The 15,928-nt window shown below is 53.3% G+C and overlaps 1 protein-coding gene and 1 non-coding gene across 5 annotated transcripts in view; both read left to right on the top strand.

The window, feature by feature from the left end:
- AP1B1 (adaptor related protein complex 1 subunit beta 1) overlaps window positions 1-7,502 on the top strand; it is a 55,992-nt gene extending 48,490 nt beyond the window's left edge. For 2 of the 4 annotated variants that reach the window (XM_039225584.1, XM_039225571.1), the window contains 6 exons: window positions 1,437-1,582; window positions 3,387-3,516; window positions 3,813-3,897; window positions 4,574-4,660; window positions 4,762-4,916; window positions 6,488-7,502. In XM_039225584.1, the coding sequence (XP_039081515.1) occupies window positions 1,437-1,582; window positions 3,387-3,516; window positions 3,813-3,897; window positions 4,574-4,660; window positions 4,762-4,916; window positions 6,488-6,562 (678 nt within the window). In that variant the 3' untranslated portion in view covers window positions 6,563-7,502. Of the gene's footprint in view, window positions 1-1,436; window positions 1,583-3,386; window positions 3,517-3,812; window positions 3,898-4,573; window positions 4,661-4,761; window positions 4,917-5,602; window positions 5,612-6,487 lie in introns of all 4 variants that reach the window. The other 2 variants (XM_039225564.1, XM_039225576.1) reach the window with 2 other exon arrangements.
- LOC120227911 lies at window positions 2,158-2,254 on the top strand. Its single transcript, XR_005527366.1, has one exon. It is a non-coding gene; the product is annotated as a small nucleolar RNA SNORD125 (small nucleolar RNA).
- Window positions 7,503-15,928: the final 8,426 nt, after the last annotated feature.

Here is a 15,928-nt window from a genome sequence, read left to right as displayed (position 1 = left end):
CGCTCTTTAAATGAATGGATGAATAAAAATAAATAAAAGATGACTTGGCTCCTGTGAAGGGCAGAGAGAGAGGGATTGGGCCAGGCACATGGGTTGCTGTCCTACCTGGTAGACTCTGACTGTGGCTCAGATGCAGGTGGTGCCTGCGGGGAGAAGTAGAGGCCCTGGTAGCAGATGTCACAGGCCCTAGGCTGCGTGACAGTGGTGTAGGGGTTGGGATCAGCTAAGGGTGGGGACCCAGATGTCTCTGAAGTTCCTGGTATTGGCATCTTGAGAGATGGTGAGACATTTGCCCATACAGGGCACCTTGGAGAAGCTCTCAAGTGGACCTGGGCCTTTTGACCTCAGGGGGCCTGTGAGGCCTCTGAGAGAAAAACGGCCCGAAAGGCATTTTCACAGCCGTGGGTGACGCCCATGGATGTCCTTCATGGTTGGGGCTTTAATTCAAGTGGTTTCACTCTGCAAAGGCTGTCTGAATGCCGGTGCCACAGAGGCTCTAAGCCAAGGATGTAAAGATAGACAGCAGAGCCCTTCCCCCAAAGAGCTGGCTGGGTTCAGGGGAGACAGACATACAGACTCACATTTATCTGTTAAAATGTCTTGGAGTGAACGTAGGAAAGGAACCAAGGTGAGAGGAGGTGGCTCTTGAGCTAAGACCTCGTGCAGCCAAGCAGCAGAGGGTCTTGCCAGGCGAGGGGCCTTCTTAGGTGCTGTCCTTGGTCAGGCCAGTTTCTACAATTAAAAGGCCAGTCCTGGGGCCCCTGGGTGGCTCAGTTGGTTAGGTGTCCGACTCTGGATTTTGGCTCAGGTCATGATCTTACAGTTCATGAGATCAAGCCCCATGTTAGGCTCTGCACTGACAGCACAGATTCTCTGTCTCTCTTCCTCTCTCCTCCCCTCTGCTGCTTGTGTGCACATGCACACTTTTCTCCCTCTCTTTCTCTTTCTCTCAAAATAAATAAACTTTAAAAAGAAAAAAAAAGAAGGCCAGCCCCGCCTTCTGCTAGGAAGGACAGACTCTGACCGCCAGGGAAGCCTCAGGCTCTGGCTGGGGCCCCAGATGCCCTTGGGTTCTTGATTGTACTTGGCTCTTCAGGAGGCTGGCAGAACCCCCATGTCTCAGTACCTTCCTCAGTGCTACTGACTGACAGTTCCTTCTTGGACCTCTGGAGACTGGTCAGCCCTTGGGTGCCCCAAACCCCTCCCCACCCCATGCTGCTCTGATACACAGCCACACTGAGGTGGTGCCCTTGGTGGGCCATGCAGGATCATGCCTCTCATCCCAAGAGCCACATGGTCACCTCCTAGTGGTAAAGGCAGATGTGGTTGATGGGAGCGAGAGGGTGAAGGAGAAGAGGGTAAAGGACCCTCCAGGGGGCTGTTAAGTTTTAGCGAAGTGGCAAACACGAGCCTCATCCCCGTTGTCTTCCCTGCAGATATGGCTCCCGGCCATGAAGGCCAAGGGGTTGGAGATCTCAGGTACCTTCACCCGCCAGGTGGGCTCCATCTCCATGGACCTGCAGCTGACCAACAAGGCCCTGCAGGTCATGACCGACTTTGCCATCCAGTTTAACCGCAACAGGTAAGCTCCCCGAGGCCAGTCTGTCGAGAGCCCATGCTGGTGACTGTTGGCAGCAGCTCAGAGCTGAGGGGTCCGGTGCCTTGTTTCTGGTTAAGGTGGATATTCCCCCCAACTGCATCTCAGGCCAAAACTCTCTAAAGCAGTGATTTATTTTTTTCTTCCCAGTGACCTCTTTATGTGGACTCCAAAGTACCAGGCAGAGGGGGAGAGTGTCTCCCCTTATTTTAACCTTCTTCTACTGCTCAAAGAGTGTTTTGCTGACAAAAATCCCCAGCTCCAAACTAGGAACCTGCCTTTGGCAAACACCGTACGTAACAGGAGGTAGCCTCCTGTCCGGGCCTGAGTTGCTCCCACCTCAGGGCCCAGCTCTAAGAAGCCTGCCAGGGAGTGGGCCTTCCTGCCCCAACCCCTTGTGGCCCAGGATTAAACCCATCAGACTGGGCCTCTGGGAGTGGTGGCTGCCCCAGGCTCCTCGCCCCCACTGGGTGCCCTGCTGGAAGTCCTGGGGAAGGTTTCCCCTCTGGCACTGTGAGGGTTTTCATGGACTGGGCCCGCAAGGCCAGGGCTCTCCAGGGGACCCAGGCAGCCTCTCCTGATGATTCTTCTTCCTGAGCGGCTCTAGTGATGAGCAAACTGAGCCTCTAAGAAGTTGACTGAAGGGGTTGCTTCCCCAGGGAGAGCCCTTGAGCTAGTGGGTCCTGACCCTCGGTCAGCTCTGCTACTTGCCCTCAGATGGCCCTGGAGGCCATAGAAGCACTCCAGGTTCCAAGGGGTAGTCCCAATGCTTGCCCATAACAGATGTACAGTGTGCTGACAACCTCCTGGGTAGCAGACCCTGTGCCAAAGCTTTAGGAGTACATATTATCTTACTTTGAGCCCAGGGAAGTCAGTGCCATTATCCCTCATTCAGTAGATGGGCTCAAAGACGACAAGTGTCTTGCCCAGGACAACACAGGAGGCAGTGGGGGAGCTCCCAGGAAAGCCTGAAGTGCTGGGCCACCACAGGAGCCCGAGGTTCCCCCACACCGCCTCCCACTGTGTCCCAGACAGGCCTGATTGCCATCGTGGGCAAGTGCAGGCCAGGTCAGCCAGCTCAAGCTCTGGGTCTCAGCAGTGCTACTCACCCCATAGGGTCTGAACACAGGCCTGCCTCTCCCTGATTCTCCGTGTCCTGGATGATGAGAGAATATATACTTATTGCTGTCTTTATGAGGATAGGAGTTGGTATAATATCAAATGTCCAGGTTGGGCACAGTGAGCTATCAGTTCATGGTCATGTATCACACTCATGGGGATCCTCCTGATATACCCACATGTTGCTTTACCAAGAAGCAAGGCTTTCTTGAATCTCTCTCTGGCCAGTTCTAACCTAGACAGTGAAATCTGGCATCTTGCTTACGGTGGTCACATCCCTCTTGGAAGATGGGGATTGCCCACAGAGACTTCAGTTAGGAGCAGCTTATAGTCCAGGGCCCTGATGTTAGATGGAGCTCCTCAAGGGCAGGACAGATCAAGGCCATGTTCACCTGACCTACCCAGTGACCAGACCTACCCAGTGACCAGGCCAGAGGAGCAGAAATAGGCTTTAGGCCTGCAGCTGACCCAGTTCTCCTTCCTCCTGTCCACATGGCCATTGAGGGTGGGGTCAGGAACTTATCCTTCTATCCTGGGCCTAGAGCTGAGGTGAGGCCAGCTGACTGGAGAGGCCTCTTGCCAACTGGTACCCTAGCTCTGGAGCGTGACACACATCCCATGTCAGCACCTGTTCCCCCTGCCGTTCCCGCGGGGGCTTCTCTTTCCCCAGCTTCGGCCTGGCCCCTGCCGCCCCACTCCAGGTCCACGCACCACTCAGCCCTAACCAGACTGTGGAGATCTCCCTGCCTCTCAACACAGTGGGCTCCGTCATGAAGATGGAGCCTCTGAACAACCTCCAGGTGGGTTCCAGGCAGGGCCAAGCACCCCAGTCCTCAGCTGCCCACTCACTGCAGGGAGGGAGCCTGGTGGAGAGGTCTAGGGTCTGGCCTTTGTTTGCGGAGGGGTGTGTCTATGGAGTGGTGCTCTTAGCCAAAGAGCTGGCAGGGGGGGCCTAACCTGAGGGGACAAAGGGACATGATTACCAGGGAAGGTGTGTGAGGGAACCTGCTCACAGGGAGGCATGGGGAACAGGCCCTTGTGGGGCCTCAGAGGTGGTATTGAGCATCAGGGGCCAATCAGATGGCCTTGTTCTTAGGTGGCTGTAAAGAACAACATCGACGTCTTCTACTTCAGCACTTTGTACCCGCTGCATATCCTCTTTGTGGAGGATGGGAAGATGGGTGAGTCCTGACAGTGCCCCCTGGAGTCCCTGGAATAGAACAGTCGGGTCTGCCCCACAGTGAAGTCTGAGTCGCTGGCCTCTCTGCAGAGCCTGAGGCAAGGGTCACACCTCCATCAAGGACCCCCAGGTGTTGCCGGCCAGCTCTGTCCTGAGGTGGGGGCGTGCCATGCAGGAGCTTTCACTCCTGGGATCTCCTGCTCTGCCCCTTGACCATCCCCACGGGCTCTAGATGGTCCTCCCGACCTCAGGAGCCCACACCATGTCACACTTGATGTCCATCTCCGGTGCCCTGGCTGGAACCCCTGCGAAGCCTCATACCCACGCCAGGGGGGCTCCCTGCCAGCTCAGAATTGTGCGGACAACTTTCCCACATCATCTCTCAGTCACCACAGAAGGCCTGTGACACAGGCTGTGATTAACAAGCAGGCTGCTCAGGACCAGAGTAGGAAGGAGCGCATATGTGGGTGCTGGGAAGGGGAGGTTTTAAGGCCCAGGGTCTTTTGGGAGTGCACTGGCGGCCACTTTCACAGAGCTGAAGGTTTGTTCAGGGAAGCAGCAGGGGCTGTATCTTCAGCCTCTGGCATCCCCAGCAGACCAACTTCCTGCTAGATATCAATGAGCAGGGCCACAGGTTTATCGGGGTCCTGTCTTCTACCCTGCCCCCCACCGTTCAGACCGGCAGATGTTCCTGGCCACGTGGAAAGACATTCCCAATGAAAATGAAGCCCAGTTCCAGATCAGAGACTGCCCCCTCAATGCAGGTAGGACTTAGCACACTCCCCCGCCCTCCTGCCCGGTGCACACTGCCCTGCACCTGCGCCCTTGGCCCTCGCACTGCTGACTGGGGGCCCTTCTCGCTCAGAGGCTGTGAGCAGCCGGCTACAGAGCAGCAACATCTTCACGGTCGCCAAGAGGAACGTGGAGGGCCAGGACATGCTCTACCAGTCCCTGAAGCTGACCAACGGCATCTGGGTGCTGGCGGAGCTGCGTATCCAGCCAGGCAACCCCAGCTTCACGGTGAGGGTCCCCGCTCCCGCCCTGCCAGCCCTGGGATGTCCACCTCCATGTTCCAGGCAGCCTCTCCTGCCCTCGCTCCTTCCCAGACTAGGGGTCAGTTCTGCTGGGGTGCACCCTAGCCCAGCTAGGCTGGGGTCGCTTTGAATCTGGCATGAATTCTGACTCTAGCTCCCAGCTCAGCTCATCAGGTTATCTAGTCAGACACCAAACTGTGTCACCAAACAATGAGTTGGACTAGAAGATTCTATAACATTGGGCTCTGTGAGGTGGCACAGTTGGCCCGAGGCCCATCTGACTGGGAAATGGCACTGCTGGGCCCGTGCCCTGGCCTTCCTCCCACTCTTTCCTGCCTAAGGGCCCTCCTGGGAGGACGCTGATTCCCAGCATCTCCTCCTTCCTGGCCGTTGTGTCAGACCCCAGTCAGAGCATGGCTTCCACGGAGTGTGTGGTCGTCCTGGAGGCCGTGCTGCTGTTCCAGGCCCCAAAGAGCTCCAGGCTTTGCTTCTGCCCCTGCACCAAAGTCTATGGCAGGCATGGCCCTCCAGACGTTGCTCCCCGGGCCCCGCTGGAGGTGCTGGCACTGTGGTTGGGCGGGGCCCGCGGCGGTGGCTTCGGTGATGGTAATTTCCGTCTCCCTATGTTTGGTTGCTGCATGCCCACCCTCCCTGCCGGTGCCTGTGGTGCAGGACTTGGAGGTTAGCAGATCGCTTTTCTCTTCCTCTTTCTCCTCCATTCTCCCCAGCCACACCTTGCACAGCCCGCGTCCTGGCCTGGCTCCAGGGCACCCTGCCTCTCCTAGCCTCACCTCACCCTGCCACTCCCCAAAGCTGGGCAGACATGCATGCAGGCCACAGGCAGAGGGCACCCCTAAGCTTCCCACCCAGGCGAATCTGACTGAGGAGCTGGTACCCCCAGTTCCCAACACACAGTGTGCACAGAGCCCTCCAGAGAAGATGGGGGCCCCACGGCCCACCACTGCTGGCTTCTGGAGCTCCATTTGCTCCTCCCTTTCCTAATCGCACCCTTTAGAAACAGTGATTTTGGCAGAAGTGGTGGCAGCACTCGTTTCTCCTCTGCCTCTACTCTCCAGGCTCACGATGCAGCAGAACTTCCTGTGCGGGAAGCCAGGAAGAGTCCCCAGTGCCCCCCCCCCCCCGAGTCTCTCCAGGCAGAGGCCTGCTCCCTCTAGCCCTACCTGCCACCTCAGAAACCCCAGCCCTCCACGGGCTGTGAAGGGTCCCAGCAGCTCTGCGGGGTGGGGGCTGGGCACTCCCTGGCGGCCTCCGGCTCATGATTCACACTGCCTGCCAGCAGGGCCGCGGTGGCTGGGCTGACAGCAGGTGTGTGGGCTGCAAGTATATTTGGTCCACGCCCAGCCGGCTGCAGCAGCCACCCCCTCCGCTTGACCGCACATCTGCCCCAGCTGTGCTGCCCCCAGGCCACACGTGCACACCACACTCTTCCATCTGCTCTCCCCCTCCCTTCCCTCCCTGTGTTCCTTCGCAGCCCCAGAGAGGAGCCCGGGGAATTGGGCGCTCTCCGTCCCCTGACCTCTCTTTCCCCCCCTGCAGCTGTCCCTGAAATGTCGAGCGCCAGAGGTGTCCCAACATGTATACCAGGCCTATGAGACCATCCTCAAGAACTGAGGCCCCATCCAGTGCCCGCCCCAGCCTTCTGCCAACCCCATCGAGGAGCCCCCCCGGGAGTGGCAGCACCTCCTTCCCGGAGAGGCTGAGCAAGGCTCCCGGCCACCCACGGAACCCCCTGGTCCTGACTGCCGGGCCCACCTGGGTCCTCGGGGTGGGGTAGCATTTCTTCTGGAGTGAAAGCTCGGGGACTCCCCTCTTCCGTTGCTGCTGACAGTCAGGGTCAGGTGAGGAGGGGACCAAAGAAAACAGAGCCAAAGGGGCCATAGAAGCTGATCGGGCCGACCCAGGGTTCTTCTCTTCCTTTTCCCAGCTGGTGCCTGAAGGGCAAGCGTGTGGCTCCCTCCTCGCGCTCCTGGTCCAGGAGGCCCCCTGCCCTTCAGTCTCTCTTGGGTCAGTGTTAGAGGTCTTCCCTGTCGCCCACTCATGCCAGGCTGCTCTGGTGTGTGTGGAAGGTTCTCGTGGTGGGAAGTGGGAAGCGTTTCTGTCAGGGGTCTGGGGCCCCCAGGGCCTATACCCCTATGCTCCCTCCTGCATCCATCCAGGCTGGGGCCCTGTGGTTGTGCCAGTTGGGCCACAGCCTCCTGAGCACTGACCCACATGGGCAAGACTGGGCAGAAACTTCCAGAGCCCCTGTCCAGGCTCTTGCTCCCCTAGCAGTTGCACACACCCGCTCACCCCAATCCCTCTCTTGCCCCTGAGGACGGTCACTGCCTACGATCCAGTCCTTGGCATCCCCTGTGTGCCCGAAGCAGACAGGGCTGAGGGATGGGGTACGTGGGTGAGCGCGGTGCTTCCTTTCTGGGGTTTCTTTGGGGTTTCTCCTTAGTGTCTGCTGCCCTTCCCCTGGCCTCCCAAGTTTCAGTTGTGTCTGACAGACCCGTTAGGTTTTCCTGTACTGCTGTTTAATAATAAAGAAAGATTCTGCTTTTGGCAATCACGGACAGTTTTTTTTTCCCTCCACTAAATGTCAGAATTGAAAATTGCCTCCGAGTGGTTGAGGATGGTTTTCTGAACCCTGCAGTAACTATAATATACATAGAGAATACATATTCTCTATGTATATTATATATTATGTATGTGCATATATATATATTATGTATGTTGACTCTTATTTTCAAAAAGAGAAAGTGAATAAAAATGATGACATCAAGCGTGTCCCTGGCCAGTGTGTCAGGTCCTGAGGCTCTTGTGGGTGGGGTCCTGGGTCCAGGATCAAGGGCCCGAGCTATGTGCCCAGCCCCTCTCCTGGCTCTCTGAGGACAGCGCCTTTTCCACTACCCTGTCCTTAAAGCCGGACCTCGAGGCCTGCTGGTCTCCCTGGCACCTCTCCCGCCCTTGATTCTAACTCCACCCAGCCATCTTGCCTTTTGATGTTGCCCGAAAGGGCTGACTTATGTTTTGGTTTTCCTCAGCTCCCTGCCATCAGGAAGGCTCCTAGGAGCGGCGGGGAGGTGCTCTGATCGGGGGCAGCTGCGGGAAAGAGGGAACAGTTGGGTAGGCCGAGCACCAGGCCTGTCTGGGCAGGCTCTTCCCCGCCCCTGTGTCTGCAGCTTGCTGAGTATGGGTACTAAGCCTACCCCGGCTACCACCAAGAACATCCTGTGTGGCTCTGGCCTGGATCCCAGGGGAGGGCAGCCAGACCCTGGGCAGGGCCCTGACAGCCAGGGCTGCCTGTGGCTCTCGGTGCCTGCTGGCCAGGGGGCCTTCAGCCTGCCTCTGCGGGAGGAGCAGCCTGGGTGCCGTGACCCCATTTCAGCCCAGCCACCCCCTGCACTGCCTCCTCCTGACCCACTGCTGCTTTCCTAGCTCTGGGGGGCTGAAAGAAGAGAGTGTCAGGAGGAGTCTCTGGCTCTCCACTGTCCCACCTCTTAACCTCTGGGACTGAAAAGTGTAGAGCGGCCAAATCCCTTGACTGCACAATCCAGTTCTGTTTACCTGAAAGTCCTGGGCTCAGAAGGCCCTACAGAACACAGCTGTGGTACCCTCAGCTGTGGGATAGAGGAGCAGAGTGTTGAGCCCTTGATGAGACTTACCCTGGCTTGCTATGGCCGCCTGCCGCCGGTGACTGCCTCAGGGCCTGGCTCCCACCCCAGATCCCTGGGGTGTACTGCTGGGGTCATGGCTCCCCACCTCTCTGCCATGGAGGGCAGACTGGAAGTGTAGGTTAGCTGTCCACAGTGGGGTGGTGATGGACGACGTGGCCCAGGACCGAGTATCCGGAGTGAGGAGGCAGAGCTGATGAGAAAGGCTGGCCTGCTGGGATGGAGCACCTTGGACTGTCGCTGGACACCTTGGGTCCTAGATAAAGCTGTGCTCGTCCTGTACAAAGCTGTGGGCAGGGCCTTACCGTGAGTGTGCCTTTCCCCCAGTCACATGACACCTGGCATGATGGGACCCAGCAGAGTCCACGTTTGTAGGGAAAAACAGGGAGAGCATCTTCACCCCCAGATCCCCAAGCCTGGGCCTTACCACATCACTGCACCCAGGGCCACCCCGGGGGCCCAGGCCTTTAGGAGAAGTGATTTAGGGGATGGCCGGTCAGTCCCAGCTCTGCCCTTCAGCTTCCCTGTCCCCCCTCACCTGAGTGAGGGCCCCTCACATCCCTTTTCACCCCCCTCACATGCCACTCCCTAGTCCTCATGTGCTCAGGCCTGCCCCCTCTCAGGGCCTGACACCTCTCCGGAGCCTTAGTGCCCTGTAGAAGATTCTCACGTGTCCTGGGCCTTCCCAGCCAGTTGAGTTCATCAACAACCAGGTATTTCTGGAAGGTTCAACAAATGCCTGAGGGTCAGATAGGGCCAGATAGGTTCAGTGCCAGACACTGAGCTAAGTAAGGCCTGTGGGGTGACCTCGTTTTACTTTTTTTTTTAATCTTCAGCTAGTGGTTTTCTTTGTTTTTAGGGTTTTGTTTTGTCTTGTTTTTGTTTTTTGCAGGAGGTGGTTTCCCTACAGAGAGGGCTAGGTTCTGGACCACGGTAAAAGATTAGCCACATAAGATATCCCTCCCACCTTCCTCAGTTCTTAGTTTTTCTCCCTTGATGCAAACTTTGTTTGCTAGATTGGGGTTTTCTTCCAGTAATATTCTGTGCAGGTATCCAAGCAAATCCATGGAGATACTACTAAACAAACGGCAGTACAGTCCAGACACTTAACTACGAGCACTTTGCTTTCCTTACCGATCAGTACAAACAGACGCATCTCAGGGCAGCTGGGTGGCTCAGTCGGTTAAGCGTCTGACTTCGGCTCAGGTCATGATCACAGTTTGTAGGTTCAACCTGCATCGGGTTCTGTGCTGACAGCTCAGAGCCTGGAGCCTGCTTCCAATTCTGTGTCTCCTCTCTCTGACCCTCCCCCAGTCGTGCTCTGTCTCTCTCTGTCTCAAAAATAAATAAAAAATTCAAACAGACGCACCTCAGAATTTCATGGGTGAACGGGCTGCTGTTAGCTGGTACCTGCTGATGGACTTTCAGGCAGTTTCCATCTTCTGTGAGTCCAAGCAACGGTGTGGTAAATATCTGCCTACATACGTCCTCGCCCGTGGGCACAGACGTAGCTGTAGGATCTAGCTCCAGAATTGCTGGAACAGAGGGTGTAGCATTTTATATTTTAAAGTGTACTTCTTGTTTTGAGAGGACAATGTATTCACATGACTCAAAAGCCAAAAAAAGAAGTGAAAAATCCTACTCCTCATTCCTCTTCCCAAAGGAATGCAATATTACCTTCCAAAGAGACTCAAAGAAGGGTGCCTGGGTGGCTCAGTTGGTTAAGCACCCAACTTCAGCTCAGGTCATGATCTCACGGTTTGTGGGTTTGAGCCCTGTGTTGGGGTCTGTTCTGCCAGCTCAGAGTCTGGACCCTGCTTCAGATTCTGTGTGTGTGTCTCTAGCCCCTCTCCGGCTCATATTCTGTCTCTCAAAAATGAATAAATGTTAAAAAGTTTTTAAAAAATGAGATACTCAAAGATGTCAAATACAGCCTTTTCCCCCTTTCTTACCCAACGGGTAGCATGGAATACACCCCGATCTGCACCATATTTAGATTTTGGAGACTTTTCCGTTATCAGCCCATTACAGAGAGAGTCCTCAAGCCTTTTTCTAATGGCTGTCTGCGTTTCCATTGAATGCAGGTCCCCTCCTGAACGAGTAGCCCAGTGATGCCTATTGAGTTGTGTCTAGGGTATTGCTAATACAAGCGATACTGCAAAGATTATTCACTTGTATACGTGGATAAATTCCTCAGGCACGAGTTGCTGGGTCAGAGGTAGGCGTGTTCATAATTTTGGTAGCTGTTGCTTCTCCAGCTTCCACTCACGCCAGCCATGAGTGACATGCCTACATCCCCCACCCCTGCACAGACAACCCAGTGTGTAGATGCGTGCCACACTGATGGTGAAAAGTGCTACCTTACCGCATTTTCAGTCTGCCTCTGTTCATGTGCTTTCAAGCCATTTGTATGTCCTTTTCTGTGAGCTGCTTCCTGTTTCTTGCCCATCTTTTTTTCTGTAGTTCTTATCCTCTTCTTACTGATATGTCATTATTTCTTCCCATCTTGTTGCCTTTTTACTTTTCCATGCCAAAATGGTTTTTGTATGCTATCATCCTTTAATCTCTTATATACCTGCCTAATCTAGTGTTTGTCTGATCTTCGTTTTGTGCATTTTAATCCTGTTCCATCTGGGCTTTATGTTTGGGACGAGGTAGGGATCCAACGTTCTCTTTTCCCAGATGGTTACCCAGTTGCCTGTACACCATTCACTGAGTAATTCATCTTTTCCCCACAGAGCTGAAATGTCATTTGTAACATGGACTATATTTCCATATGTAGATGGAAATTTTCTGGACTCTGTTCCTTACCAGAGAATTTGTCTATTCATTGACTACTGTGTTGTTGTTGTTGTTTTTTAAGTATTGTAACTTTGGGGCACCTGGGTGGCTCAGTCAATTAAGCATCCAACTTCGGCTTAGGTCATGATCTCATGATTTATGGGTTCAAGCCTTGTGTTGGGCTCTGCCGACATCTCAGAGCCTGGAGCCTGCTTTGGATTCTGTGTCTCCCTCTCTCTCTCTGCCCCTCCCCGGCTCATGTGCTCGCTCGCTCCCTCTCTCTCTCTCTCCCTCCCTCTCAAAAAAAAAAAAAAAAAAAAAAACATTAGGGGCGCCTGGGTGGTTCAGTCGGTTAAGCAAGCTGACTTCAGCTCAGGTCCTGATCTCCCGGTTCGTGGGTTCAAGCCCCATGTTGGGATCTGTGCTTACAGCTTGGAGCCTGGAACCTGCTTTGGATTCTGTTTCCCTCTCTGCCCTTCACCCACTTCTCTCAACAATAAACATTAAAAAAAAAATTTAACATTAAAATAAATAAGGTACTGTACCTTAATATTTCCATAATTCGCAGTATCATCTTATTCAACATCTATGTCCCAATTGAACTTTTAGAACTAGTTTGTCTTTAAAAAAATCGATGGTATTATTTTTATTTGGATCACACCAAATGTTTACTTTAACCTACAGAGAACTGATATTCTTATAATGATTTCAATAATAACATTAATCTTTATATTCAAATACAGAAGTAGATGCTTCTCCAGTTCATGCTTTTATGTCTCTGTAATATTTTGTTTAATATTTTTATTTTCAAAGATTTTTAAAAATTTTACTTATTTTAAGAGACAGAGGAATCAGGAAGGAACAGTGAGAGAGAATCCCAAGGAGGTTCTACACTGTCAGTACAGAGAATATTTTTATTAAAAATTGTTTTTCAATGTTTATTTCTGAGAGAGACAGACAGAGCACAAGTAGGGAGGGGCAGAGAGAGAGGGAGACACAGAATCGGAAGCAGGCTCCAGGCTCTGAGCTGTCAGCACAGAGCCCGACGCGGGGCTCAATGAACCATGAGATCATGACCTGAGCTGAAGTTGGTCACTTGACTGCACTACCCAGGCGCCTCAGAATATTTTTATTTTTAAGTAATCTCTACACTCAGTGTGGGGCCTGAATCCATAATCCCAAGATCAAGAATCACACGTTCCACTGACTGAGCTAGCCAGGTGCCCCATCTGTGTAATATTTTAAGTTTTCTTCATTTTAAAAGTTCTCGTATGTACATTTTTTCTTACAAGGATTTGGGGCACCTAGGCGGCTCAGTCAGTTAAGCATCTGACTTTGGCTCAGCTTGTGATCTCACGCCACAAGTTTGAGCCCCATATCGGGTTCCATGCTGACAGCTCAGAGCCTGGAGCCTGCTTCCAATTCTGATCTCCCTCTCCCCAAGCCCCTTCCCTGCTCGCACCCTTTCTGTCTCTTAAAAATAAATAAATATTTTAAAAAATTATTCTTAAAAAGATTCATTGAGGTTTTTTTTTTTTTTTGGTTCATTTTTGTAAATAGGCTCTTTTCCATTTTTTTTTTTTAAGTTTATTTTGAGAGAGAGCACAAGTGGGGAAGGATCCCAAACAGGCTCCACACTGCCAGTGCAGAGCCTAACATGGGGCTTGATCCCACAAACCGTGGATCTGATCTGAACTGAAGTCAGACACTTGATCAACTGACTGAGCCACTCAGGCACCCTATCTGTTCTTGTGTGTGTGTGTGTGTGTGTGTGTGTGTGTGTGTGTGTGTGTGTGTGTGTATGATGTGAATATATAATTTTTAAGCTAAACTCCAGAGTTTATTCAAATTTGACTAGTTTCCCCACTCATGTTCCTTGTTCTAATCCTGGATCCCACATTCCATGTGGTTGCTGTGTCTCCTCAGGCTATGATCTGTGACAATTTCTCAGACTTTGTTTTTCATGACCTTGACAATTTCAAGGAATACTCATCGGGTATATTGTAGACTATCCCTCAATTTTGGTTTGTCTGATGTTTGTCTGGTGGTTAGACTGGGGTTGCGGGATTTTAGGAAGAAGGCCAGAAAGCTGCCCTTCTCGTCATATCAGATCAGGGGCACACACCGTTGGTATGACTATTACTGTCACGTTAACCTGGATCACTTGGCCAAGGTGATGTTTCCAGCTTTCTCCATTGTGGAGTTATTCCCTTCCCCTTTCCATATTCTGTTCTTTAGAAGCAAAGTCACCAAGTGCAGCCTACGCTCGGGAAAGATTGTGGGGGCAGGGAGTAGCTACATCATTATTTGAAATTCTTCTGTAGGAAAGAATTTGTTTCTTCTCTCATATTCTCATGTTTATTAATTCAGTCATTTATGTCAGTTTGGGTTCATGGATATTTATTTTCCAATTTGGACTTAATCCAAAAGTACATTATTTATTTTGTCACTTAAATTGGTCCATTTTGGCCATTGGGAGCCCTTTTGGGTAGCCTCTGTGTCCTTTTGATATGCCCCCATCCCCTTGTTTCTTTTCGACTTCCTTACTTTCCAGCATTCCGTGATGCTCCAGGCTCAACTAGGATTAGTCCCGCCCCAACCCCTAGCATCAGCCACTTCTCCAAGGAGCATGGTTCCTTTCATTGGCGAGTGGCCCTAGAAACCAAGATCTAGGTGCTAGGTGTGCTTGTTTCTCCTGGGGTGGCACTTTAGGCCCTCTCACCAGACACAGCTAGGAACCGTCTGTGCGTACTTACCCATGTAGACACCCATGTCCCTCCACTGTGTTGTAACTAGTAGCCATTTGCATATGAAAATGAAATTTATATTGACAAATCTTGCCCCTCCCCAACCTTACTAGAGTTGTCTTGCTTTTTTCTCCGTTTTATCTCCTCTCATCCCACAACAACTTGTGTGAAGTCAAGACCATTGTTATCCCATTACAGAGAGGGAAACTGAGGCTTACAGAGTTTAAGTAACTTGCACAGATAACACACTCCTGGAAAGAGGCTTCAAACCTAAGAAACCTGGAAACCCTGCTCTGTGCTTCCCCTTGTGTCCTGATGGCCTTTATGAGGCTGACTGCTACAATGGGTGGCATTATAATGATGACCAAGACCCCACTAGACACCAAGCATCTGAGAGATAAAGGTACCGCCCCCCATCCAGGGCTCCAGAAGTGAGTCACTGTTGGTGCACAAGTGGAATCGCGCTGACAGGCCACATTCATGGTCAGGGGCATGGTCCAGAGCAAATCCCCCAGGGAGCTGGATGCAGTCCAGGGTGCTTGACCTCAGGGAAGGGCTGGTATCAGGCAGGTTGGGAAGAAGCCATGTGGGCACAGGTGGCAGGGAAGGGGGGTGCCCAGCAGGCTGGCATTGGGAGGCTGTGGGCTCAGAATTCTCCATCCGGAGCCTGCCCCCGCCCAGGGCCACTCAGCAGCCTCCCAGCCCACCCAACTTTCTGCGGCTTAACCCTTCAGGGCTCAGCTTAGCTGTGGCATTAGGCCCTTCCTGAGCTCTCAACCTCCGTAGGCCGGTGCCTCCCCTAGGTCCTCTCAGCCCCCAGGCCTGAGCCAGTCCAGTGCTCCTGTTTCTACCTGTCTGTATGTGGCTACGTGTGTGACTCCTTTACAAGCCACAGAGGGGAGGCAGGAACCAGCTCGGCCACCAGGGGCCCAGCACCAAGTCCTGAAGGAAAAGATGTACGGATGCTTGGCGAGTGCTCTCTGGAGCCCGGGAGGAGCCTGGGAGCCATGGGGCAGCAGACAGCACCCTGGCTGCCTCTCCTTCGGGAAAGGAGTGAGGGGCCCGATGAGAGAAACTTTGAAATTCACACCCCAGCCCGAGTTCTCCGGCTTGCTAGTCCTTGGGAAGCCCAGCGTGGGGCTGCCCACTCCCATCGTGGCTCAGTGGCCACCGAGGACAGGAGCTTTGGCTGATCTTCTCCTGGAGGCCCTCTGGTCCCTCGGCCTAGGTAAAATTGGGCTGCTCAGAAAGTCTGGTTCGATGGCCCAAACGTCCCAGGTTCCAGTGGCGGTGCTGTCTTTTCTGCCAGGCAATTCCGGGCAAGCCACTGCATCCCGTTGCCGGGCCTCAGTGAGCATGGGTGCGGGGCGGGGCCCATCACAGGCCCTTGCTAAATGGGACCTCTTGCTAGAGGCACGAGTTTCCTTAGGAATGGGTCACCCCTGTGCAGTCTGCAGGCCTTTGTAGGAGCTTTATTAGGACAGTCTCATCATTTCCAAACCATGCACTGAGAAACCACACTGGGACCCAGAGATCCGCCCCCCTACCACACACACACACACACACACACACACACACACACACACACACACAGTCCTGTTTGCTGGTCCTGAAGAAGCCTTGCCCAGAAACGTACTCTGTCAGAGAGTGAAGCAAGGAAGGCTTTCTAGAGGAAGGACACCCAGAACTGGCTCCTTGAGGGTGGCCTTGTTCCCAAGGAGCAAGAAGAGAGGGTGCTCCAGTCAGAGGTGTGGGTCCCACCCAGGGCCTTAAGGATGACCATCCTGATGTCA

The sequence above is a fragment of the Hyaena hyaena genome, unplaced genomic scaffold (genome assembly GCF_003009895.1).
Source record: "Hyaena hyaena isolate Hyena2069 unplaced genomic scaffold, ASM300989v1 scaffold_19, whole genome shotgun sequence".
NCBI classification, from domain to species: domain Eukaryota; kingdom Metazoa; phylum Chordata; class Mammalia; order Carnivora; family Hyaenidae; genus Hyaena; species Hyaena hyaena.
Note: the sequence above shows the minus strand (reverse complement) of the source record. Positions and strands in the feature narration are given on the sequence as shown.